Source organism: Mustelus asterias, chromosome 8 (assembly GCF_964213995.1).
Source record: "Mustelus asterias chromosome 8, sMusAst1.hap1.1, whole genome shotgun sequence".
Lineage (NCBI taxonomy): Eukaryota > Metazoa > Chordata > Chondrichthyes > Carcharhiniformes > Triakidae > Mustelus > Mustelus asterias.
Genome location: NC_135808.1, coordinates 17,911,303 through 17,936,260, shown reverse-complemented (window position 1 = coordinate 17,936,260; position 24,958 = coordinate 17,911,303). Strand labels below are relative to the sequence as shown.

Here is a 24,958-nt window from a genome sequence, read left to right as displayed (position 1 = left end):
ACAGGGTGGCCAACCCTCCTGTGCGGCGAGATGTCTCCAGATTAGGTAAGAGGTGAGCTGCCTAAAATCCCCGATGGTCAGGCCCTCTCTTATTGGGCGGGGAGAAGGTTTAACTGGGGGAGTGGTGGAGGCCAATACCATAGATGTGTTTCAGAAGAATTAAAGGGAAGGCTGATTGGGTGAGATTGGTGAGGGGTAAGGGGGAGGGTGGCTCGTGTGCAGCACAGGACCAGTGGGGCCTAATGGCCTGTTTCTGCAGGGTATCTTCAGCAAATCCTGTACCTGTGTTCTGGTGCGTCCTATCAAATCAGTTCATTGCTTTAAACACATCAGTCAGAAAATTAGTTGCTTTACCTATTATGGTGGGATTGAGGGAGAGAGGCAGGAACTGATCTCTTTAACATGGGAGGAGAGGGGCTGGTCCCTTTAACGTGAGAAGGGCTGATCCCTTTAACATGGGGGCATGAGAGGGGCTGATCCCTTTAACATGGGGGGAGGAGTTGGTCCCTTTAACATGGGAGCAGAGGGGCTGGTTCCTTTAACATGGGGGAGAGGGGCTGGTCCCTTTAACGTGGGAGCATGAGAGGGGCTCATCCCTATAACATGGGAGGAGAGGGGTTGGTCCCTTTAACATGGGGGGCCAGCTGATTCTTTAACATAGGGTGGGGGAGAGGAGCTGATCCCTTTAACATTGTTGGGGTGGGGGAGAGAGGAGTTGGCATGGTAACACAGTGGTTAACACTGCTGCCTCACCGCATCAAGGACCAGGGTTTGATTCCAGCCTCCAGTCATTGTCTGTCTGGAGTCTGCACATTCTCCCCATGTCTGCGTGGGTTTTCTCGGGGTGCTGCGGTTTCCTCCCACAGTCCAAAGATATGGGGGTTAGGTGGATTGGCTATGCTAAATTGCCCCTTCACGTCAGGGGGACGAGGAGGGTAAATACGTGGGGTAATGGCAATAGGGCCTGGATGGGATTATTGTTGGTGCAGACTCGATGGGCCGAATGGTCTCCTCCTGCACTTTAGGGATTCTATGATCTCTTTATCATGCTGGAGGAGCTAACCTTTACTGTTGCGGGGGAGAGGTAACAGCTGATGCCTTGAGTGAAGGAGGTACGTAGGGAGGAGGGAGATTCTCCCACTTTGCTCCCTGCAGTTTTGTGTATACTATCAGTCGCCTTTGCCCATTGCATTCACCTGGCCCTGTGCTGGTTTCTACAGGAACCCGATGGAGCAGATTTGTTGATTGGCTTGGAGAAGAAACATCTGCAGGATATCAAACCCGCCATGGAAACACCACTGCACGCGATAAATGACATACTCCAGGTTAGCTGGTGAATGGGGTGGGGTGTTGTGGGCGAGGAGGGAGTGGGGGGGAGGCTTTCTGTGGGCTCCTCAATGTCATTCCTGGAGTCATCCACACAAAATGTCTCTCTCTTCCAGATGTTCTCCTCATTTTGCTTCTCTATCCAAACTGCCCTGGGGACAATGACCTTCAGTGAGGGGAACTTGCCGTCCTTATCTGGTCTGTCTGGCACTATCAATGACTTCGATATAAAACCAATTTGATTGCCACTGTGTTGCAACCAGGTCCTAGATTCTCACGTTGCATAAAACCATCACTCACCACCACAACAGAGCAATTAAACAGCTAGTTTAGTGGAAATGGAGGAATAATTCAACAAGATAAGAACATAAGAACTAGGAGCAGGAGTTGGCCATCTGGCCCCTCGAGCCTGCTCCGCCATTCAATAAGATCTTGGCTGATCTTTTCATGGATCCAGTTCCACTTACCCGCCCGCTCACCATAACTCTTAATTCCTTTACTGTTCAAAAATTTATCTATCCTTGCCTTAAAAACATTCAATGAGGTAGCCTCAACTGCTTCACTGGGCAGGGAATTCCACAGATTCACAACCCTTTGTGTGAAGAAGCTCCTCCTCGACTCAGTCCTAAATCTGCTCCCCCTTATTTTGAGGCTACGCCCCCTAGTTCTAGTCTCACCCGCCAGTGGAAACAACTTCCCTTCTATCTTATCTATTCCCTTCATAATCTTATATGTTTCTATAAGATCTCCCCTCATTCTTCTGAATTCCAATAAGTATAGTCCCAGTCTACTCACTCTGTCCTCATAAGCCAACCCTCTCACCCGAGTGAATCTCCTCTGCATCCCCTCCAGTGCCAGTATATTCTTTCTCAAGTAAGGAGACCAAAACTGTACACAGTACTCCAGGTGTGGCCTCACCAGCACCTTATACAGCTGCAACATAATCTCGCTGTTTTTAAACTCCATCCCTCTAGCAATGAAGGACAAAATTCCATTTGCCTTCTTAAACAATTCCTTTGGTTCTGTCTTCACGGGAAAGACACAAATAACTTCCCAGAAAGTCTAGGGAACCAAGGGTGCTCTGAGAGGGAGGAATTGAAGGAAATTAGTATCAGTAAAAAAATAATGCTGGAAAAGTTAATAGGACTGAAAAGCGATAAATCCCTAGGGCATAATAATCTAGATCCCAGGGAGGTGGCCATGGAAATAATGGATGCGTTGGTTGTTATATTCCAAAAGTCTGTAGATTCTGGAACAATCCTGGCAGATTGGAGGGTGGCAAATGTAACCCTGCTATTTAATAAGGAGGGAGAGAGGAAACAGGGAACTACAGGCTGGGGCGGCACGATGGCACAGCAGTTAGCAATGCTGCCCCACAGCGCCAGGGACTCGGGTTCAAATCCTGGCTTGGGCCACTGTCTGTGTGGAGTCTGTTCGTCCGGGTGCTCCGGTTTCCTCCCGCAGTCCGAAAGATGCGCGGGCGAGGTAGATTGGCCGTGCTAAATTGCCCCTTTGTGACATGGGGACTAGCGAGGATTAATACATAGGATAAGGTGGATAGGGCCTGGGTGGGATTGTGGTTGGTGCAGACTCGATGGGCCGAATGGCCTCCTTCTGCACTGTAGGATTCTATGATTCTATGGTTAGCCTGACATCGGCAGCAGGGGAAATGCTCAAGTCTATATTATTACGGATGGATAACAGGGCACTGAGAAAATATCAGTGGAATTAGACAATTTTTGAAAGGGAAATTCGGTTTGATAAATCCACTGGATTTTTTTTATGGATGCAACACATCTAGAGTATTGCGTGCAGTTTTGGTTTCCTTATCTAAGATACAGTACATTTCATAGAGGGAGTGCAATGAAGGTTCACCAGACTGATTCCTGGGATGGCAGGATTGTCACGTGAGGAGAGATTGCGTTGACTGGGCCTGAATTAATTGAAAATTAGAAGAATGAGTGGGGATCTCATTGAAACATAAAATTCTAACAGGGCTGGACAAACTGAATGCAGGGATATTGATTTATCTGGCTGGTGGGTTTCGAACAAGGGGTCACAGTCTCAGGAGACAGCGTAGGCCATTTAAAATGGAGATATGTGGAGAAATTTCTTCACTCAGAGGGTGGTGAACCTGTGGAATTCTCTACCACCACAGTAGGCCATGGAGATCAAGTCACTAAATATATTTAAAAAGGAAATAGGTAGGTTTCTAGAAACCAAAGATCTCAAGAGCTATGAGGAGAGAGTGGGAATGTGCATTGAGATAAAGGATTAGCCTTTAAATGGCAGAGCAGACTCGATGGGCCGAATGGCACTATTCCTGCTCCTATTCTCTGTGCTTCTATGTTTCAGGAAAGAGGCTCCTTACACCTTCTCAGGGCAACTACCGGGAGGGTGATAAAGCATCAGCCATGTTAGTGATGTCCGCATCCCGAGAATGATTCTGTTCAAAGAAACATCAGATAGAGCACGGGGTTAGATACAGAGTAAAGCTCCCTCTACACTGTCCCCATCAAACACTCCCAGGACAGGTACAGCACGGGGTTAGATGCAGAGTAAAGCTCCCTCTACACTGTCCCCATCAAACACTCCCAGGACAGGTACAGCACGGGGTTAGATACAGAGTAAAGCTCTCTCTACACTGTCCCCATCAAACACTCCCAGGATAGGTACAGCACGGGGTTAGATACAGAGTAAAGCTCCCTCTGCACTGTCCCATCAAACACTCCCAGAACAGGTACAGCACGGGGTTAGATACAGAGTAAAGCTCCCTCTACACGGTCCCATCAAACACTCCCAGGACAGTTACAGCATGGGGTAGATACAGAGTAAAGCTCTGTCTACACTGTCCCCATCAAACCCTCCCAGGACAGGTACAGCACGGGGTTAGATACAGAGTAAAGCTCCTCTACACTGTCCCCATCAAACACTCCCAGGACAGGTACAGCACGGGGTTAGATACAGAGTAAGGCTCCCTCTACACTGTCCCATCAAACACTCCCAGGACAGTTACAGCATGGGGTAGATACAGAGTAAAGCTCTGTCTACACTGTACCATAAATGCACCTTCACAGTGTCACTAGGGAGCTGTGCTCCATTACTTGATCAGATGTGGGGTAATAACAGCTCCTGTGAATGGTTTGGGAAGAATCTCAATCTTCACTGACATTTTTCCTTTAACTTTCATCTCAGAGCATCCAGATTATAATCTGATGAGTTGGGAACCTCTACTTCTGGATAGGATGGGCACTGGAACCTTGTTCACGGCTAAATAAAACCATAGCGGGATGACGGTAACTCTGCGCTGCATTATAAGATTGGTCGGATGTGCCATCACTCAGGTCACTCTCTGCTTCCAGATAAAAACTACTGAGGGAGATAGGGAATAGGTGACAGCGGAAGTGGAGGAAGGCAGTGCAGGGGTCCCCTGCAGTCATCTCTCTCCAAATCAGATATACCGTTTTGGTAACTGTTGGGGGAGATGGCTCACCAGGGGAAGGTGGCAGCAGCCAGGTTCATGGCACCGTGGCTGGCTCTGCTGCATGGGAGGGCAGGAAAAACGAGTGACGGCGCTTTGGTGATGGGAAATTCAATTATAAGGGGAATAGACAGGCGTTTCTGCAGAAGCAAACAAGACTCCTGGAGGGTATGTTGCCTCCTTGGTGCAAGGGTCAAGTATGTCTCGGAGTGGCTGCAGGGCATTCTGGAGGGGGCGGATGAACAGCCAACTGTCGTGGCGCGTATGGGCACCAACGATATAGGCAAAAAAACAGGATGAGGTCCTAATTCAGGGAGTTAAGAGTTTAATGAAAAAGTAGGACCTCAAAGGTAGTAATCTCAGGATTGCTACCAGTGCCACGTGCTAGTCAGAGTAGGAATGTCAGGATAGCTAAGATGAATGCATGGCTTGAGAGATGGTGCAAGAGGGAGGGATTCAAATTCCTGGGATATTGGAACCGGTTCTCGGGGAGGTGGGACCAGTACAAATTGGACGGTCTGCACATGGGCTGGACTGGAAGCAATATCCTAGGGGGAGTGTTTGCTGGTGCTATCGGGGAGGGTTTAAACTAATGTGGCAGGGGGATGGGAACCGATGCAGGAAGTCAGAGGGAAGTAAAGTGGGGACAGAAACAAAAGCAGTACAGGGAAAAGTGGAAGGTAAAGAAATGAAAGACAAAAATCAAAAAGGGCCACAGCACAGCGACTGTGGAGAACTCAGTGAATGGGTCCAGTAAGGCTCAGAGAAATAAAACACAGGGAGCGTGTCCAAAACATGACAGGACTGATGGTCTGAGAAAGCAGTGCAGAGAGCAAGGGAAGTCTAGATTATTTCAATGCAAGAGGCCTGACGGGCCTCTTGAATTCAGGGCTTACCTGGGTACATGGGACTGGTATATTATAGCTATTACTGAAACATGGCTAAGGGAGGGGCAGGACTGGCAGCTCTCTTCAAAATATTCCGCATAATGAGGAATCCCAGGAATGTCATTTCATTCTCCACAGGAAAGATAGAACAGGAGGTAAGAGAGGAGGGGGAGTTGCTTTTTTGATTAGGGAGAACAGCTCAATGTTCCAGGATACAGATGCTATAGGAAAACATCACGGCAGTACTGAGAGGGGATATATCCAAGGGTTTGTCCACTGAGTTTCTATGGGTAGAACTGAGAAATAAGAAGGGAGAGATCACTTTGACAGGATGGTACTCCAGGCCCCTAAATAGTCAGTGGGAAATTGAGGAGCCAATATGTAAGGAGATTACAGATATCTCCAAGAAAAATAGGGTGGTAATAGTAGGAGACTTTAACTTTCCCAACATTGATTGGGACAGCCATAGTATTAGGGGATTGGATGGAGAGAAATTTGTTGAATGTATTCAGGAGGAATTTCTCATTATGTGGATGACCCGACTAGAGAGGAGGCAAAACTTGACCTCCTCTTGGAAAGTAAGGAAGGGCAGGTGACAGAAGTGTTAGTGAGGGATCACTTTGGAATCAGTGACCATAATTCCATTAGTTTTAAGATAGTTATGGAGAATGATAGGTCTGGCCAAAAGTTAAAATTCTAATTTGGGGTAAGGCCAATTTGGATAGTATTAGACAGGAACATTCAAAAGTTGATTGGGGGAGTCTGTTGGCAGGCAAAGGGACGTCTGGTAAGTGGGAGGCTTTCAAAAGTGTGTTAACCAGGGTTCAGGGTAAGCACATTCCTTTTAGAGTGAAGGGGAAAGCTGGTAGAGGAAGGGAACTCGGGATATTGAGGCCCTGGTCAAAAAAAAGGAGGCGGCAAATGAGATGCATAGGCAGCAGGGAGCAAGTGAATTCCTTGAAGAATATAGAGGTTGTCAGAATAGAGTTAAGAGGAGAAATCAGGAGGGCAAAAAGGGGACATGGGATTGCTTTGGCCGATAAGGCAAAGGAGAATCCAAAGAGCTTCTAGAAATACATAAAGGGCAAACGAGTAACTAGGGAGAGAATAGGGCCTCTTAAGGATCAACAAGGTCATCTATGTACAAGAGATGGGTGAGATCCTAAATGAATATTTCTCATCGGTATTTACTGTTGAGAAAGACATGGATGTTAGGGAACTTGAGGAAATAAATAGTGATGTCTTGAGGAGTGTGCATATTACAGAGAAGGAGGTGCTGGAAGTCTTAAAGCGCATCAAGGTAGATAAATCCCCAGGACCTGATGAAATGTACCCCAGGATGTTGTGGGAGGCTCAGGAGGAAATTGCAGGTCCCCTAGCAGAGATATTTGAATCATCGACAGCCACAGGTGGGATGCCTGAAGTGTGGCAAATGTTGTGCCTTTGTTTAAGAAGGGCTGCAGGGAATAGCCTGGGAACTACAGGCCGGTGAGCCTCACATCCGTGGTGGGTAAATTGTTAAAAGGTATTTTGAGAGACAGGAACGACAGGCATTTAGAGAGGCAAGGACTGATTAGGGACAGTAAGCATGGCTTTGCGAGTGGAAAATCATTTGAGTTTTTGAAGGGGTAACCAAGAAGGTAGATGAAAGCACTGCAGTCGACGATGTCTACATGGACTTGAGCGAGGCCTTTGTCAAGGCACTGCCTGGTAGGTTGTTGCATGAGGTTAAATCTCACAGGATCCAGGAGGTGGCCAAATGGATACAAAATTGGCTTGACAACAGAAGACAGAGGCTGGTTGTTGAGGGTTGTTTTTCAAACTGGAAGCCTGTGACCAGCGGTGTGCCTGAGGGATCCGTGCTGGGTCCACTGTTATTTGTTATTTATGTTAATGATTTGGATGAGAATTTATGAGGCATGGTTAGTAAGTTTGCAGATGACACCAAGATTGGTGGCATAGTGGACAGTGAAGGAGATTATCTAGGATTGCAACACGATCTTGATCAATTGGGCCAAGATGGAGTTTAATTTAGATAAATGCGAGGTGATGCATTTTGGTAGATCGAATTGGGGCAGGACTTACTCAGTTAATGGTAGGGTATTGGGGAGAGTTATAGAACAAAGAGATCTCGGAGTACAGGTTCATAGCTCCTTGAAAGTGGAGTCACAGGTGGACAGAGTGGTGAAGAAGGCATTCGACATGCTTGGTTTCATTGATCAGAACATTAAATACAGGAGTTGGGACATCTGTTGAAGTTGTACAAGACATTGGTAAGACCACACTTGGAATATTGTGTACAGTTCTTGTCACCCTATTATAGAAAGGATATTATTAAACTAGAAAAAGTGCAAAAATGATTTATTAGAATGCTACCGGGACTGATGGTTTGAGTTATAAGGAGAGGCTGGATAGACAGGGACTTTTTTCTCTGGAACGTAGGAGGCTTAGGGGTGATCTTATAGAGGTCTATAACATAATGAGGAACATCGATAGTCAACATCTTTTCCCAAAGGAGGAGAGTCTAAAACTAGACGGCAAAGGTTTAAGGTGAGAGGGGAGAGGTACAAAAGGGTCCAAAGGGGCACATTTTTCACTTAGAGGGTCGTGAATGTGTGGAATAAGCTGCCAGAGGTAATAGTAGTAGCAGGTACAATTTTGTCTTTTAAAAAGCATTTAGACAGTTACATGGGTAAGATGGGTATAGAAGGATATGGGCCAAATGCGGGCAATTGGGACTAACTTAGTGGGTGGCATGGACAAGTTGGGCTGAAGGGCCTGTTTCCATGCTGTAAACCTCTGTGACTCTATATTGTCTGCTTGTGTTCCCCTTCCAGAAATTGGATGCTGCTCGGAAGAAATTGCAGGAATGCTACAGAGAAAGAATGCTGGTTCTCGATCTGGTCCCTCAGTTAATGAGCCAGACCACCAAAGATTCCAGAACCGATTGTCTGACCCCCAGAATAACCAAAGCATTGTCAGAAGTCAGGGATGTCAACTTGATGCCTGCACCAACACCGGTTGGCCCGTACACTTATGGTGAGGCACAAAGGTGTCAAGAAATACGGCAGGTCCCATTATAGGGTCAGGGCCTGTATTACAGTGTCAGAGACACCAGTCCATGGGGACACCTGCATCAGAGTGTCAGGGACAGCAGTCCATGGGGATGCCTGTATCACAGTGTCAGGGAGTCCAGTTGATGGGGCTACCTGCATCAGAGTGTCAGGGTCACTAGTCCATGGGGACGCCTGTATCAGAGCATCAGGAACACCAATCCATGGGGACACCTGTGTCAGATTGTCAGGGACACCTACATCGGAGCATCAGTCCATGGGGATGCCTGTATCACAGTGTCAGGGACACCAGTCCATGGGGACACCTGCATCAGAGCGTCAGGGACAGCAGTCCATGGGGATGCCTGTATCACAGTGTCAGAGACACCAGTCCATGGGGACGCCTGTGTCACAGTGTCAGGGACACCAGTCCACGGGGACACGTGTATCACAGTGTCAGGGACAGCAGACCATGGGAATGCCTGTATCACAGTGTCAGGGACACCAGTCAATGGGGATGCCTGTATCCCAGTGTCTGGGTCAGGGACAGCAGTCCATGGGGACGTCTGTATTACAATGTCAGAGACACCAGTCCATGGGGACACCTATATCACAGTGTCAGGGACACCAGTTCATGGGGATGCCTGTCTAAGAGTGTGAGGGGCAACAGTCCAGAGGGGTGCCAGTGTTACAGTGTCAGTGTCACCAGTCCATCAGGATGCCTGTATCACAGTGTCAGAGGGACACCAGTCCCCAGAGAGGCTTGGGAGTTAGGTTCTATGGTGACTATTGTCTATTTTGTGTTGTGGTGTTGTTAGACCAAACCTGTGGGAAGAGGGTGTTTGCGGTGGTATACACTAAACCTGTTGATTACTGGAAATCAAAACACTGAGGCTGCCAACGTGACCAGCAGAGTATTTCCAGCATTTTGTGGCAAGGGACAGAGTTCATTGTTTCAGGTCATGATGACCTCTCATCGGAACATTCTAGCATGTTCAGGTCAGGGACTCAATTGCAGAGGCATTGACGGAAAGGACAAAAGGCTTGCCTTGATACTGATCTTTTCATGACCTTGCGACTTTCCAAAGCACTTTGCAATGAAACCTTTGAAGTGCAGTTGCTGGTAATGTATCAATCGCGGCTGCCAATGTACGCAACGATGTGGAGATGCCGGCGTTGGACTGGGATGAGCACAGTAAGAAGTCTCACAAAACCAGGTTAAAATCCAACAGGTTTATTTGGAATCACGAGCTTTCAGAGCGCTGCTCCTTCCTCAGGTGAATGTACGCAAGTTCCCACAAAATAGCGATGTGACAGTGCTTGTTTTTTTTATGTTGGTTGAAGGATAAATATTGGTCAGAACTGGGCAGGACTCCCCCCACTCCTTTTCAAAGTCCTGCACTGCCATGGGATCTCTCAATCCACATCAGTCTCCCTCCGCACCGCAATAGGAACGTCAGCCCCTGGACTCTGGTGCTCAGGCCTCGGGAGTGGCTCTTGAACCCACAACCTTCTGCCTCAGGGGCCATACACCACTTACTGAATTGAGGCTAACGCACACAAAATGGAACTTTTGGAATGAGGGGCAGAGGATAGCGTGCGGGTGAACCCAGCACACCCGGGTCTGGCACATTGGAAACCCAGTCCATGACTTGGTGTCCAAGCTGTGATTATGGAACCTTTTTAAGGGGGCTGAAAATGCTCTCACTCGCAGCGTCTTACACATCGCTTTTGTTTCTGTTTTAAAACAATGAATCGGGAAATGAAACTTCCTCTGTCCTTCTTCAAAACAGCCAGGCACTCACTCCAATTGCCTTCCTGCACCGAGTAATGCACTAAGGCAGAGCTAGTAATTCCCAGAACAGGTCACTAGTCTGATGCCAAGGGGCTTATAGATTGAGGGGGTGCCACTCCACATCAAGTGTGGCAGACCAGGAGTCTCTCCCGCTCTTAGTGCCAACCATTGCAGATAATGAAGAAAGCAAATGGAATGTTGGCATTTTTAGCTGAAGGAATAGAATATAAAGGTAAGGAAGCATTGCTGTAATTATACAAGGCATTACTGAGACCGCACCTGCAATATTGTGCAGTTTTGGTCCCCTTTTTCGAGGAAAGGTGTAGTGGCATTGGAGGCAGTTCAGAGGAGGTTCACTAGATTGATTCCAGGGATCAGGGGTTTGTCGTGTGAAGGGAGATTGAACAGTTTAGGCCTGTACTCTCTGGAATTTCAAAGAATGAGGGGAGATCAAATTGAGGTAGACAAGATGATAAAAGGTATGGATAAAGTAGACATGGAGCGGATGCTTCCTCTTGTGGGGCATGCTGGGATGAGAGGTCATAGTTTTAGGATAAAGGGTAGCAAACTTAAAACAGAGTTGAGGAGAAACTACTTCTCCCAAAGGGTTGTGAATCTGTGGAATTCGCTACCCCAAAGCGCGGTGGATGCTGGGACAGTGAGTACATTTAAGGAGGAGTTAGACAGATTTTTAATTGGTAATGGGTTGAAGGGTAATGGGGAGAAGGCAGGAAATGGGGATGAGGAGCATATTAGCCAAGATTGAATGGCAGAGCAGACTCAATTGGCTGAATGGCCTAATTCTGCTCCTATATCTTATGAACTTAAAAACTTCTGAACATTAGCACCTTTGGAAGGACTTACAGGTTGAGATTCAACCCATTTGACCGCGTTGGGAACGCACCTTTCTTGTTTATCATGTCCTGGGGTGGCACTCGAACCCAGAGCTTCTGATTCACAGGCAGGGACACTAACCCACCGCGCCACAAACCACGCACTCAGTACCTCCCGTCTTCCTGAATTCAGCGAGGCTTGCAAGGATGGGCGTGTAGAGATCTGTAAGCGTCAGTGAATCATTGAATGGTTACAGCACAGAAGGGGGCAATTCAGCCCATTTGTGTCCGTGCTGGCCCTCTGAAGGAGCAATTCACCTAGTGCCACTCCCCTGCCTTTTCCCCATAGCTCCGCTAACTTTTCAGATAATAATTCAGTCCCCACTTTGAATGCCTCGATTGAACTTCCACCTCTACCACACTCTCAGCAGCGCATTCCGGATCCTAACCATTCTCTTTGTGAAAAGGTCCCACCCCCCCACACACCCCAACCCCTCCCACTTCCCCCCCCACCCCCCTCCCCACCCCCACCCCACTTCCTCCCGCCGTGTCGCTATTGCTTCTTTCTCCACTCACCTTAAATCTGCACCCTCTGCTTCTCGATCCCTCCACCAATGGGAACAGTTTCTCCCTATCACTCCGTCCGGATCCGCTCATGATTTTGAACACCTCGATCAAAATTCCTTTCAACCTTCTCTTCTCCCAAGAGTTTAAAGTTTATTTATTAGTGTCACAAGTAGGCTTACGTTAACACTGCAATGAAGTTACTGTGAAAATCCCCTAGTCGCCAGACTCCGGCACCTGTTCAGGTACACTGAGGGAGAATTTAGCATGGCTAATGCACCTAACCAGCACGTCTTTCGGACTGTGGGAGGAAACTGGAGCACCCGGAGGAAACCCACACAGACACCCCCACAGGGAAAGCGCAGGCTCCTCGCAGACAGTGACCCAAGCTGGGAATCGAACCTGGGTCCCTGGCGCTGTGAGGCAGCAGTGCTAACCACTGTCTCACCGTGCTGCCCAGTAGAGGGCCTGTTTCTCCAATCTATCCACGTGACTAATGATCCTTATCCCTGGGACCGGACTGCACTCTCACCAAGGCTTTCACATTCTTCCTAATGTGCAGCTCCTAGAGATAGTCTCAGCCCTCCAGCTGAGGTCAGCCAAGTGTTTTGTATGGTGACATCTTTAATAAGAATAAACCAACTTGCATTTTGTGGGATTATGGAGTATTTCAGCTGGATGCCAGAGACATTGAGAAGGTAGTGGTGAGTTGCCTTCTTGGAACAGTCCTTGAGGTGTAGGTACACCCACAGTGCTGTTGGAGAGGGAGTTCCAGGATTTTGACCCAGAGGCAGTGAAGGAACGACCGATATATTTCCAAGTCAGGATGGTGAATGAGGAACCTCCAGATGGTGGCGTTCCCATGTGTCTGCTGCTCTTGTCTTTCTAGAGGGCAGTGGTGTGGGTTTGGAAGGCCTTTTTTGCAATAATAATCAGAATGAAATGGTATGCGAGTGCTGCAATCCTTGAAGTCCTGGAGCTCTCCAATTAGACCCACTGCCTTGCTCTTTCCCCATAGGCCTGCTTGTTTTCCACTAACAAGTACATCTCCAGTTCCCTGTGGAAGGTTACTGTTGATTCTACTTTCACTTTCTATTCAGGCATTATATTTCAGATCACAACTAATTATTTCATAAACGAAAATTCCCCTTGGCTCCCTCTTGGTATTCTTGTCAAATACCTTAAATCTCCGCCACTCCTCTGTTTACTGATTCTCCAGCCGCAGTTTTGATCTTATTTACTTTGTCAAAACTTTTCACAATTACGCTAGTTTCATTGAAAAGATGTCAGCTTCGTTGGCTGGGACAGCATTTATTGCCCATCCCTAATTGCCCCTTGAGAAGATGGTGGTGAGCCCCCTTCTTGAACCGCTGCGGTCAGTCACTGAGATATAGGTACACCCACAGTGCTGTTAGTGAGGGAGTTCCAGGATTTTGACCCAGTGACAGTGAAGGAATGGCCAATATATTTCCAAGTCAGGATGGTGAGTGGCTTGGAGGGGAACCTCCAGGTGGTGGTGTTCCCCGGTATCTGCTGCCCTTGTCCTTCTAGATGGTAGTGGTGTGGGTTTGGAAAGTGCTGCCTAAGGAGCCTTGGTGATGCGGTGCATCTTGTAGATGGTACACACAGCTACCACTGTGCATCGATGGTGGAGAAAGTGAATGTTTGTGGATGAGGTGCCAATCAAGTGGGCTGTTTTTGTCCTGGATGGTGTCGAGCTTCTTGAGTGTTGTTGGAGCTGCACTCATCCAGGCAAGTGGAGAGTATTCCATCACACTCCTGACTTAAGCCTGGTAAACAAGGCCTGGGTGGACAAGCTGTGGGGAGTCAGGAGGTGAGTTATTTGCTGGAAGATTCCAAACTATGACCTACTCTTTCAGCTGCGGTATTTATGTGGCTAGTCCAGTTCAGTTTCTGGTCAATGGTAGCCGCCAGGATGTTGATAGTGGATATAATGACTTCAATCAAGCTATTGAGGTTGGCCTATTGGAATATGAACTCCTTGATTAAGGAATCAAATGATGGACCAATCAGGGAGTCTTTTCCTTGTATTTAACCGAGAATGCCAGTTCCTCTGGGACTCCAGGAGGTAACCTGCTGACTGATAGCAGTCTGTGTGCTGCTGTTGGAATTGTAAATAAAGGGATTTTGGTGAAGGGGCTTACAGTGGGCGTTTCAGTGATGGTAATGCCATTGAATGTCAAGGGGCAATGGTTAGATCCTGCCTTGTTGGAGATGGTCATTGTCTGGCACTTGTGTGGTGTGAATATTATTTGCCACTCGTCCAGGCCTTGCTGCGTTTGGACATAGATTGCTTCAGTAACAGGATAAAGGATACTCGGGACCCTCAGTGGGATCATCTCATGTTTGTGCTGTTAACCCAAAAAAGATGAACTGACACAGGGGACTGAATAATGACAGTTCTCTTGGGAAAAAGGGAAGCAGCTTCCATAACCTCACCTCCCAAAGCACTTACCAGCTAATTAAGGACAGCACTTACTGAAATGTAGGCAGTCAATTTAGACACAGGAAGTTCCCAGAGGTGGCAATATGATGTTGACCAGAGCAGCTGGGTTGACAATGTTGGTTGAGGGATAAAAATTACTAGCGGGGGACGCCCATACCCTTCTTCGAAATGGTGCCAAGTTATCTCTTGCATACCCGGGGGGGGGTGGCAGGGGGGGCAGATAGGTTTGACTTCTTATCCAACAGACGCGATCCAGCAGTCTGTTGAGTCACACTTTATGGGAACATTGGAGCAGAGGCAGCACGGTGGCACAGCAGTCAGCACTGCTGCCTCACAGCGCCAGGGACCCGGGTTCAATTCCTGCCTTGGGTCACTGTCTGTGTGGAGTTTGCACGTTCTCCCCGTGTCTGCGTGGGTTTCCTCCCAACGCTCCGGTTTCCTCCCACAGTCCAAAGATGTGCGGGTTAGGTTGATTGGCTATGCTAAATTGATCCTAGTGTCAGGGTAAAGACATGGGGTTACGGGCATAGGGCCTGGGTGGGATTGTGATCGGTGCAGACTCGATGGGCCGAATAGTCTCCTTCTGCACTATAGGGATTCTAGGATTCTATGAGGAGTATGCCATTCGGCCCCTCGAGCCTACTCCGCCATTTAGCAAGTTTATGGTAAATCTACCTCAGCACCATCTTCCTGCACTATTCCTTATCCCTTAATGTCATTGGTGTCGAGAAATATATCATAGAATCATAGAGTGCCTACAGTGCAAAAGGAGGCTATTCAGCCCATCGAGCCTGCACCAGCTCTCTGACAGAATATCTTACCCAGCCATTTCCCCCAAACTGCCCCCGTAACCCTGCACATTTCCCATGGCTAATCCATCCAACCTGCACATCCTGGGACACTAAGGGGCAATTTAGCGTGGCCAATCCACCTAACCTGCACATCTTTGGACTGTGGGAGGAAACCGGAGCACCCGGAGGAAACCCACGCAGACACGGGGAGAATGTGCAAACTCCACACAGTCACCCAAGCTGGGAATTGAACCTGGGTCCCTGGTGGTGTGAGGCAGCAGTGCTATCCACTGTGCCACTTGATGTCTGCTTTGAACATACTCAAAGACTGAGTCTCCATAGCCCCCTCTGGGGTAGAGAATTCCAAAGATTCACCTCCCCCCTGCCTGAAGAAATTCCTCCTCCCCTCAATCGTAAATGGCCTACCTCTTAATCTGAGACTGTGCCCCCCGGTTCTGGAATCCCCTAACCTGGGGAACCATCCTTCTTGCATCTGCCTTGTTGAGCCCGGGTGCTTTCTAATTACAGGCAGTACTCGGGCTTGCAACACGTGGGATCCTGAAAAGCATGTCTTAGTTCAAAAAGTCATAAGTCAGAACCAGTTTTCCCATCAGAACAGCGTTGGAAATGGGGGATTGGTTCCAGAAGCAAGGCCCAATACTCTATTTTCACCAAGATAACCAAGAGTTTTATACTCAATCAATGATATACAATATGGCAACATTGATGTACTTATGTTGCAAATGGCAATCATGCTGAGATTGAAAAATCACATGAAAAATACATGTCGAAATCTAGCACTGTATTTTACCTTGAGTCAGGGAACTAGGCGGTTCAAAATGTTGGTGCACACTTTGAACTTTTGAACTTGTTCATTGGCGTGGCGTCGGAACGAACATTATAAAGTCAAAACTAATGTCAGAAAGTGTGGGCAGCACAGCGGCACTGTGAGGCACTGCTGCCTCACAGCGCCAGGGACCTGGGTTTAATACTGGACTTGGGTGACTGTCTGTGTGGAGTCTGTATATCCTCCCCGTGTCTACGTGGATTTCTTCCGGGTGCTCTGGTTTCTTCCCACACTCCAAAGATATGCAGGTTAGGTGGATTGACCATGGTAAATTGAATCTTAGGATCCGAGTATGTGTAGGTTAGGGGGATTAGCAGAGTAAATCTGTAGGGTGACAGAGATAGGGCAGGGGAAGGCTTGGATAAGATGCTTTGTCAGAGAGTCGGTGCAGACTTGATGGGTTGAATGGTCTCCTTCTGCACTGCAGGGGTTCTGTGAAAGTCAAAACACTGTTGCAAGTGCCATTTGTCGTAACTCGAATGTCGTAAAGTTGAGGATTGCCTGTTCGTGGTTAAGCACTGTGCCCAATAACCTATTACCTACTGTGTACATGCTCTCGATACATCAGCCCATTTATTGGAGTCAGCTGTGGGGTCAAACCTAACTCCAGAGACTTGAGACAAAGTCTAGGCTGACTCTGCAATGAGGCACTGAAGGGAGTGCTGCATTGCCTCGGACAATGAACACTCACCTGATGAAGGAGCAGCGCTCCAAAAGATTGTGATTCCAAAAAACCTGTTGGACTTTAACCTGTTGTTGTCAGACTTCTTACGAGGTAATGCGAAGAAACCAGGCCCTGAAGGTTTCTTTGCTTGTGAGTAGACTGATGTTTTTACCATGGGGTGTTGCAGTAGCCATATTGGCAAGCTCAATAAAGGGAAGTCGTGGCAAATCCTGGCCCTTGAACCTGCATTGAGGGTGAAGGACAGTGAGCAACCTGAGAAAAAAATCCTAACTCTGCTTGCCCGCACGTCCGGGCACTGTTGGCACGACCCGCGAGCCGGAGTAATGACCAAATCTCATTTTGTCAACAGCCTGCGACACGGCAATGAACAACGCCAAAAGGATCATCAGCAAGTCCAAGATTCTGCGGGAGAAGAGCAACAAACTCATCGAGGAAGCAATTGCCATCATTAAAGGCGCGCAGAAATCGGTCAATGATGGGCTGATTCAGAAAATGGCAGAGAACGTGGCCATGACGGTAGGAACCAGTTTACCACAGAATATCTTGGGGTTTTTTTTTCTGTAACCCCCGTGCGCTCTTCTTTCCCTCTCAATGGGCGGGATTTTCTGGCCGCGCTCACCCCAAGGCCAGAAATTCCCACCCAAGGTCAACGGACCTTAGCATGGTTCCCCCTCCCGCCCGCTACGATTCCCCGTGGTGAGCGGGATGGGAAAATTCCACCCTCTCTCCTTTTCTTTTCCTGTACAGCGCCAGTTGGGACCTCAGGATGTCCCAAAAGTGCCAAAGTACTTTTAGATGGATATGGTCACTGCCCCTTCTCAATGTTCTCTACAAACTTTAACTCTTATAAAATAAAATAAGGGGCACTTAATTTGGGGTTGATGGGGGCTGGATATTTTTCTGGTGGCTGTGTGTGTGGGTCAGTGATGCAACCACGTGGAAGAAAACAAAAGGACGATAGCGAGGAGAGACTCCCAGGCTCAGGCTCCTACAGGCTGTCGATGCAATAAACGATGAAGAATGTCCCATACGAGACTCGGGACTAATGTCAAAATGAAGGATGATCCCTTAAAATACTGGTCAGTTGGTTCCCGTGCAGGCCACGCACAAATCGGCCTCTTTAAATTACCTTGCGTGTGTGTGACCCCATGTAAAGAATTTAAAGGGTCCACACACTTAAATAAATAAGCAGCACACTGCGCGAAAGGAGTTAGAGGGCAGTCAATGGCGAACGTGGTTGCCAATATGTGTGCAGCAAGATCCCATAAACAACAATGCAATAATGGCCAGTACCAAACTTTGGCAGATAGGGACTGAGCAAAGAGAGCTGGTATGAACCAGTGAAAAGTAAGTCGCATCACGTCCAATGAACCAGATTGAATCCCTAGTGGAATTAATTCAGTGTGGGAGATATGGGATGTTATATATGTGGACTTCCAGAAGGCATCCGCTAAGCTTTCACTTAAACAATAAGAATACCGGTTTTGTGATGATTGAGGGGTGAATGTTGGCCCAGGACGCTGAGGAGATCTTGCTTGCTCCTCATCAAAATAGTGCCAAGGGATCTTTTGGGATCACCTGAGAGAGCAGACCGGACTGAAGTTGAACATTTCACGCAAAAGAGGGCACCAGCAGAATTGTAGTACTCCTTCAGTAGGCCTCTGGCAGAGGCTGGCCACTATTAAGTATCAAACGTTACAGGAATGGGGAGTTGTATTGATAGCCTTCTGACTTGGAGGTGAGAGACTGGGCTGTGATGGTGGGTGATGTGGACAGAGCAGTTGACACCCCATGATGCATATTAAAGCAAAGTACTGCGGATGCTGGAATCTGAAACCAAAACAGAGAATTCTGGAAAATCTCAGCAGGTCTGACAACATCCGTGGAGAGAGAATAGAGCCGACGTTTCGAGGAAGAGCTGAAGATAAGGAAAATAGGACAAGATTTATATGTGAGGGTGGGGTGGGAGCTGTAGTTGATAAGAATTGCATAAACAAAAGGAGAAAGGGAATGTAAATGGTGATGATGAAGGCTAGGAATGATGCTAATAGTGTCCCTTAAGAGATTGGAATGTGTAAATGACAGAGCAAAAGTTCAGAGTGTAGGAATGTGGCAAATGGCCTGAGTGGGATGGGGGAGAAGGGGGAAGGAAACAAGATGGAAAATGAGATTTTAGAAGTGGAAAAATAAAAACAAGAATATAGAGTAATAAAAAATGGATAAATGAGATGAAAGGAAGAAATAAAATAAATGGAAATAGACTGGATGTGGAGGGCAGATGCTCTGAAGTTGTTGAACTCGATGTTCAGTCCGGAAGGTTGTAAAGTGCCTAATCGGAAGATGAGGTGCTGATACTCCAGTTTACGTGACATATTCTGTGCGCTTTATTGCATAATGCATCTGTCAGTCTAAAACAGCCCACCCTTAACCTATTAGCATCAGTACCATATCTGTGAGTAAACCTGAGCTGAGGTGAAACTAACATTACAATGGTTTCTCGGCTGGGCTGCAGTGGCTAAATCCTGTTCATTTTGCGTCATTCTCTCTCTTTCAGCAACACATGGAAGTCGGCGCCGGGGAGACAAGGGCCGCCATTAATCGAACACAACGCTGGTACGATGAGATGGAATTGGCAAATGGCATAATTCTGGTAGGTTGGAAGCGGTGCCAGCTATTGGGAACCCTGCGGAGGCTGGTGGGTTCAGAGGATGGTGAAATCTGACCCAGGAAAGACACCATGGCCAGGAGATCCACAAGGAGCATATTGAGCCTGGGTGTCACTGCCTCCACCCCCCAGATGACTTATGACCACTGATCAAATTGCCGCATTCTTAACAGGTACATATTCTTCAACATCAATTACTCCCCATCATTCGCCACTCACCCACTTAGGGACCGTGACCCAATTTAATTGGACATGTCAGTTTGACCACAAACTGAACAACCAGGCTTCCTCTCATTCATGTGATCTCCGGCCAAGAGGATTGGCTGCATTGCTGGTTTCCTTGCGAACGTCATTAAAAGAAAATGGCCTCTTTGAGTGAGTGTTAGTGGATTAATTCTATCTCGTTCCTGCCCCCTCTGATATTTACAAAAGCAAATACTTTCCAGGAGGTGGGACTGGATTTTAATCAGTTATTAAAATGTATTGGTGGGGTATGTGCGTCACTGGTAAAGTTGCCCACGCCTCATTGCACCTTGGGAAGGTGGTGGTGAGCCGCCCTCTTGGACTGCTGCAGTCCCTGTGGTGCATATGTTATGATCCCAGGTGACGGACAAGTCAGATCCCAGATGGGAACCTGGCTGGATAGATCTTAACTTTAATTTTGTTTAGATATGTAGATGAATAAAGTCACCGGACGCCAATTAACTTTTAACAAACAAATAAAATGTTAATTGAATAAGAAAAAGATGAACTATAATACATTACATTTTCGCCCCAACTATACCTTTGCAGTTACACATAGATTTATAAGGATAACACAAGTTATTACATGCTAATGTTTTCAATAAGTACATAGCTCGTGTAAACCAGTAGGCGAAATGTGGTCAGATACACCACACACTGAAACCAAACAATAGATACCAGCTAATACAACTTCTATCTCACTAGATCTCTGGCTTTCACATGAGAGTCTCCAAACTTCACTCTTGCAGAGAACAGTTTGGAATCTTTTCCCAAACAAAGGTTTCTCTTGATTGCCTTCACCAAGGATCCACATCCAGGATTTCAACCTCTCCTTTCCATATTCCTCTGCCTTGGATTGCCAAGTGCACTGAAGCTTTCACACAATCTCTAAGGTACTGAACCAAAGCAACAGAAAGTCACTTCTTTGCAGGTTGTATTAAGGTGTCACCAAAGTTAGGATCATCTTGGATATCTGGCTTCTCAAGAGTCAACTTTAAATCTGCTTTATGCAACCGTCCTTTAATTCAGAGCCCTTTCTCTGCTCTTTGCTTGAACTGCACGGAACAGGATCATGTACCTTTAACTTCACAGTCCTCCTGGAACCTTCCTGTGTTCCATTCCTTAGTTTCTCGGACTTTCTGTTCTTTAGCTTCTGGGACTTGCTTTCTGCTCCTCTGAATTACCATGCCTGTTCTGGCAGTTTCTGTGGGATCCTTCTTGCCTCTGGGTAACCTGGTTCCAAATTGGAAACTCATGCTTATACTTTTCAGTGTGAGTCTGTGGTTGCTCAGCAACAGTTTAGTTTCTTTTTAAACCAAACAATTGCTTTTAGGTCATTAAAACCCCCATTACAATGCAGGCAAAGATTAAAGTGAAACTAAACTTATAAACTTGTCGGCACCTTTGCTTAGCATGCAACTAAACTTGAAATTTTAACCCTTTCTTAGCACACAAATGTCGAACACTAGGGGCAGGCACTTAACGTGAGAGGGGGAAAGTTCAAATGGGATGTGAGGGTCAAATCTTTTACAGGGAGTGGTCGGTGTCTGGAACGCGCTGCCAGGGGTGGTGGAGGCAGATATGATAGGGGCGTTTAAGGGGCTTTTAGACAAGCACATGATTATGCAAGGAATAGAGGGATACGGACCAAGGGCAGGCAGAAGGGATTAGTTTAATTTGGTGTCAGGTTCAGCGCAACATGATGGGCTGAAGGGCCTGTTCCTGTGCTATACTTTCTACGTTCTAAATACGGAAACACAAATTAAGCTTAAGTTTATACCTTATTCCCAAAAGACACAATACAAATATAAATGACTTAAATTAGCTCAATTTGCTGACTCAAGGTACACTCATGGTCCAGTTAGGAAGGGAGTTCCAGGACTTTAACCATGGAACAACAGGTGCTGTGATATGGTTCCATGTCATGATGGTGCGTGACTTTAGTGGTGGTGCTGCTGTTCCCATACACCTGCGATGTGGCAGAGTGGTTAGCACTGCTGCCCCACAGCGCCAGGGACCCGGGTTCAATTCCGGCCTCGGGTCACTGTCTGTGCGGAGTCTGCACATTCTCCCCGTGTCTGCGTGGGTTTCCTCCGGGTGCTCCGGTTTCCTCCCACACTCCAAAGATATGCAGGTTAGGTGGATTGGCCGTGCTAAATTGCCCCTTAGTGTCCAAAGATGTGCAGGTTAGGTGGATTGGCCATGGTATATGTGTGGGGTTACAGGGATAGGGCGGGGGAAAGGACATGGGTAAGGTATCCTGTCAGAGAGAGTCGGTGAGGACGTGATGGACCGAATGGCCTCCGTCTGCACTTAAGGATTTGATGATTTCCCCCGCTAAGCGGTAGCGGTCACGGGCTTGGGTGAAAGAGCAGCAATAGAAATGTGGGCCGACTTCACGTCTCCTTTGGTCCTTCTGGAAGGTTGGAATTAAATGCAAGTTTTCTTTTCCCATTGTCCATCAGGGCCCGGAGAGCAGCAAGTACCTAATGACACGGGAACGCCTGGACAGGCCTCTGGTGAAGGTTTACCAGCGTCACCCGGCAACCCAACTGCCTGAGGCAGCGACGCTAGTCAAGGTCGGTAAGCAGTGAGGTGAACAAATTAGAACACTACCCAGCAAGGGTTACTAAGGGTCAGCTGAGAATTCCTAAGACATGTTGCATTTTTGTTAGACTAAGCTATTGAAGGAATTAGGGAAGAAAAGATAATGATCTGATTAGATGAAATTGAATAGTGGACCAGTCACAAAGGGCTGAACAACCCTCTCATTCCTATTCTTGGGCCATAAAGATGAAAGTCTAGTTTACTTTGTGCAGCGAAGGTTCCTCAGACTGATTCCTGGGGCAGCAGCATTGTCATGTGAGGAGAGATTGGGTCGACTTGGCCTGAATTCACTGGAATTTAGGAGAATGAGGGGGGATCTGACTGAAACATATCAAATTCTGATAGGGTCTGGACAGACTGGATGCAGAGATGTTGTTTCTTCTGGCTGGTGGGGGGGGGGCGGGTGGGGGAGAGTCTAGGACAAGGGGTCACAGTCTCGGGATACAGGGGAGGCCATTCAGGACTGAGATGTGGAGAAACATCTTTACTCAGAGGGTGGTGAACCTGTGGATTTCTCTTCCACAGAAAGCTGTTGGGGCCAGTTTTATAGATATGTTCGAGAGGGAGCTGGACGTGGCCCTTGCGGCTAAAGGGATCAAGGGGTATGGAGAGAAAGCAGCAGTGGGGTACTGAAAGTGCGTGACCAATCATGATCACGGCAGCACAGTGGATAGCACTGCTGCTTCACAGCTCCAGGGACCTGGGTTCGATTCCTGGCTTGGGTCACTGTCTGTATGGAGTTTGCACATTCTCCTCGTGTCTGCGTGGGTTTCCTCTGGGTGCTCCGGTTTCCTCCCACAGTTCAAAGATGTGCGGGTTAGGTTGATTGGCCATGCTAAAATTTCCCCTTAGTGTCCTGGGATGCGTAGATTAGAGGGATTCGTGGGTAAAATATGTAGGGATATGGGGGTAGGGCCTGGGTGGGATTGTGGTTGGTGCAGACTCGATGGGCCGAATGGCTTCTTTCTGTACTGTAGGGTTTCTATGATTTCTATGAATAGTGGTGCAGGCTCGAAGGGCCGAATGGCCTACTCTTGCACCTATTGTCTATGTGTCTATGTTTCTATTTCTAAACTAAAGGTGTCCAGGGGCATGGGGAGAGCCTGGGAGGAGTATAACGTTGACATAGAAGATCAGCCATGATTGTAATGGCAGAGCAGGGCCAATGACCTCCTCCTGCTCTTGTGGGGTTTCTATGATTTCTATGATAAGGGGTAAACCTTTTAGGACTGAGGTGAGGAGAAATTTCTTCACCCAGAGGGTGGTGAATGTGTGGAATTCACTCCCACAGAAAGTAGTTGAGGCCAAAACGTTGTCTGATTTCAAGAAGAAATTTGATATAACTCTTGGGCCTAAGAGGATCAAGTGATATGGGGAGAAGGGGGGGATTAGGATATTGAATTTGATGATCATCCATGATCAATATGAATGCTGGAGCAAGCCGCGAATCGAACCCAGGTCCCTGGAGCTGTGAAGCAGCAGTGCTAATCACTGTGCTACCATGCCGCCCTTGGGCATTGCTGGCTGGGCCCAGCATTTATTGCCCATCCCCAATTGCCCTTTGAGCAGGTGGTGGTGAGGGTAGACCGGTGGCACAATGGTTAGCACTGCTGCCTCACAGCGCCAGGGATCCGGGTTCGATTCCTGGCTTGGGTCACTGTCTGTGCGGAGTCTCCACATTCTCCCCGTGTCTGCGTGGGTTTCCTCCGGGTGCTCCGGTTTCCTCCCACAGTCCAAAGATGTGCTGGTTAGGTGAATTGGCCATGCTAAATTTTCCCTCAGTGTACCCGAACAGGCGAGTAGGGGATTTTCACAGTAACTAAATTGCGGTGTGAATGTAAGCCTACTTGTGTAGAATAAATAAAATACTTTAAACTTTAAATCTTGAACCGCTGCAGTCCACGAGGTGTAGGTACACCCACAGTGCTATTGGGGCGATGAAAATATCTATAGGAGGCATCCAAAAGGTGCAAGAACAGATTCACAAGAACGATTCCAAAGCTGAAACAATATCAATCCTAAAAGCCTTATCCTGTCAGCTTGGATCTTGTCTGTCTCTCTTGTGGGGACCATGGATTGGAATCAATTGGAATTTGGTTTTTGGAGCAAGGAATAGATTCAGGTTTGCCTGGTCCTGGCTTTGTAACTTTAAGGATGGAGTAAAAATTAGAGGTATATATTTATCAGATAGGTTTGAAGAGGTGGGGATTCTTTTCTTTTGCAGAGATGGCTAAGGAGTGAGCTGAGGGAGCACCTTAGAATGATGAAGAGATAGGGTGGGTGGTGTAGACGGAGAGAAAACTTTCCCACTTGTGATGGGATGCATTTGAAAAGTTCACATGTGGATATTGAGTGAGGGAAGCTTTGAGTTAAATCCAATCTATTTTGTTTTATCTCACTGCTGCCCCCCCCCCCTCCCCCCCAACACACCACCCCGCCAATTGCCTCCAACTAGGGTATCGGAGTACTGAACGACGCAATGACAGAAACCAGTCGCAACATCGAAATGCTACAGGTAGCAAGAAACCGACTGAATAACAATATTCGTGACAAGAAATCCGGCTATCGCGTGGACGCGGGGATCGTTCGGTTCCGCAGACTGAAAGCACCGTCTGGGGTACTCATAGATGAGACAAAGCCGCTGGGTGGAAAGTAAATGGGGAGGACTTGAGAGATATTGACGTCTGTTTTAAGTGTTTGGCGTCCCTTTTTAT

The 24,958-nt window shown here is 47.5% G+C and overlaps 1 protein-coding gene across 1 annotated transcript; it reads left to right on the top strand.

The window, feature by feature from the left end:
* On the top strand, positions 1 to 24,958 carry LOC144496897 (tektin-like protein 1). Its single transcript, XM_078217503.1, has 7 exons — positions 1 to 45; positions 1,221 to 1,325; positions 8,532 to 8,733; positions 17,079 to 17,245; positions 19,284 to 19,379; positions 22,103 to 22,216; positions 24,700 to 24,958. Exons 2-7 carry the CDS (start codon positions 1,287 to 1,289, stop codon positions 24,898 to 24,900), a joined length of 819 nt encoding a protein of 272 aa, XP_078073629.1. The 5' UTR covers positions 1 to 45; positions 1,221 to 1,286; the 3' UTR covers positions 24,901 to 24,958.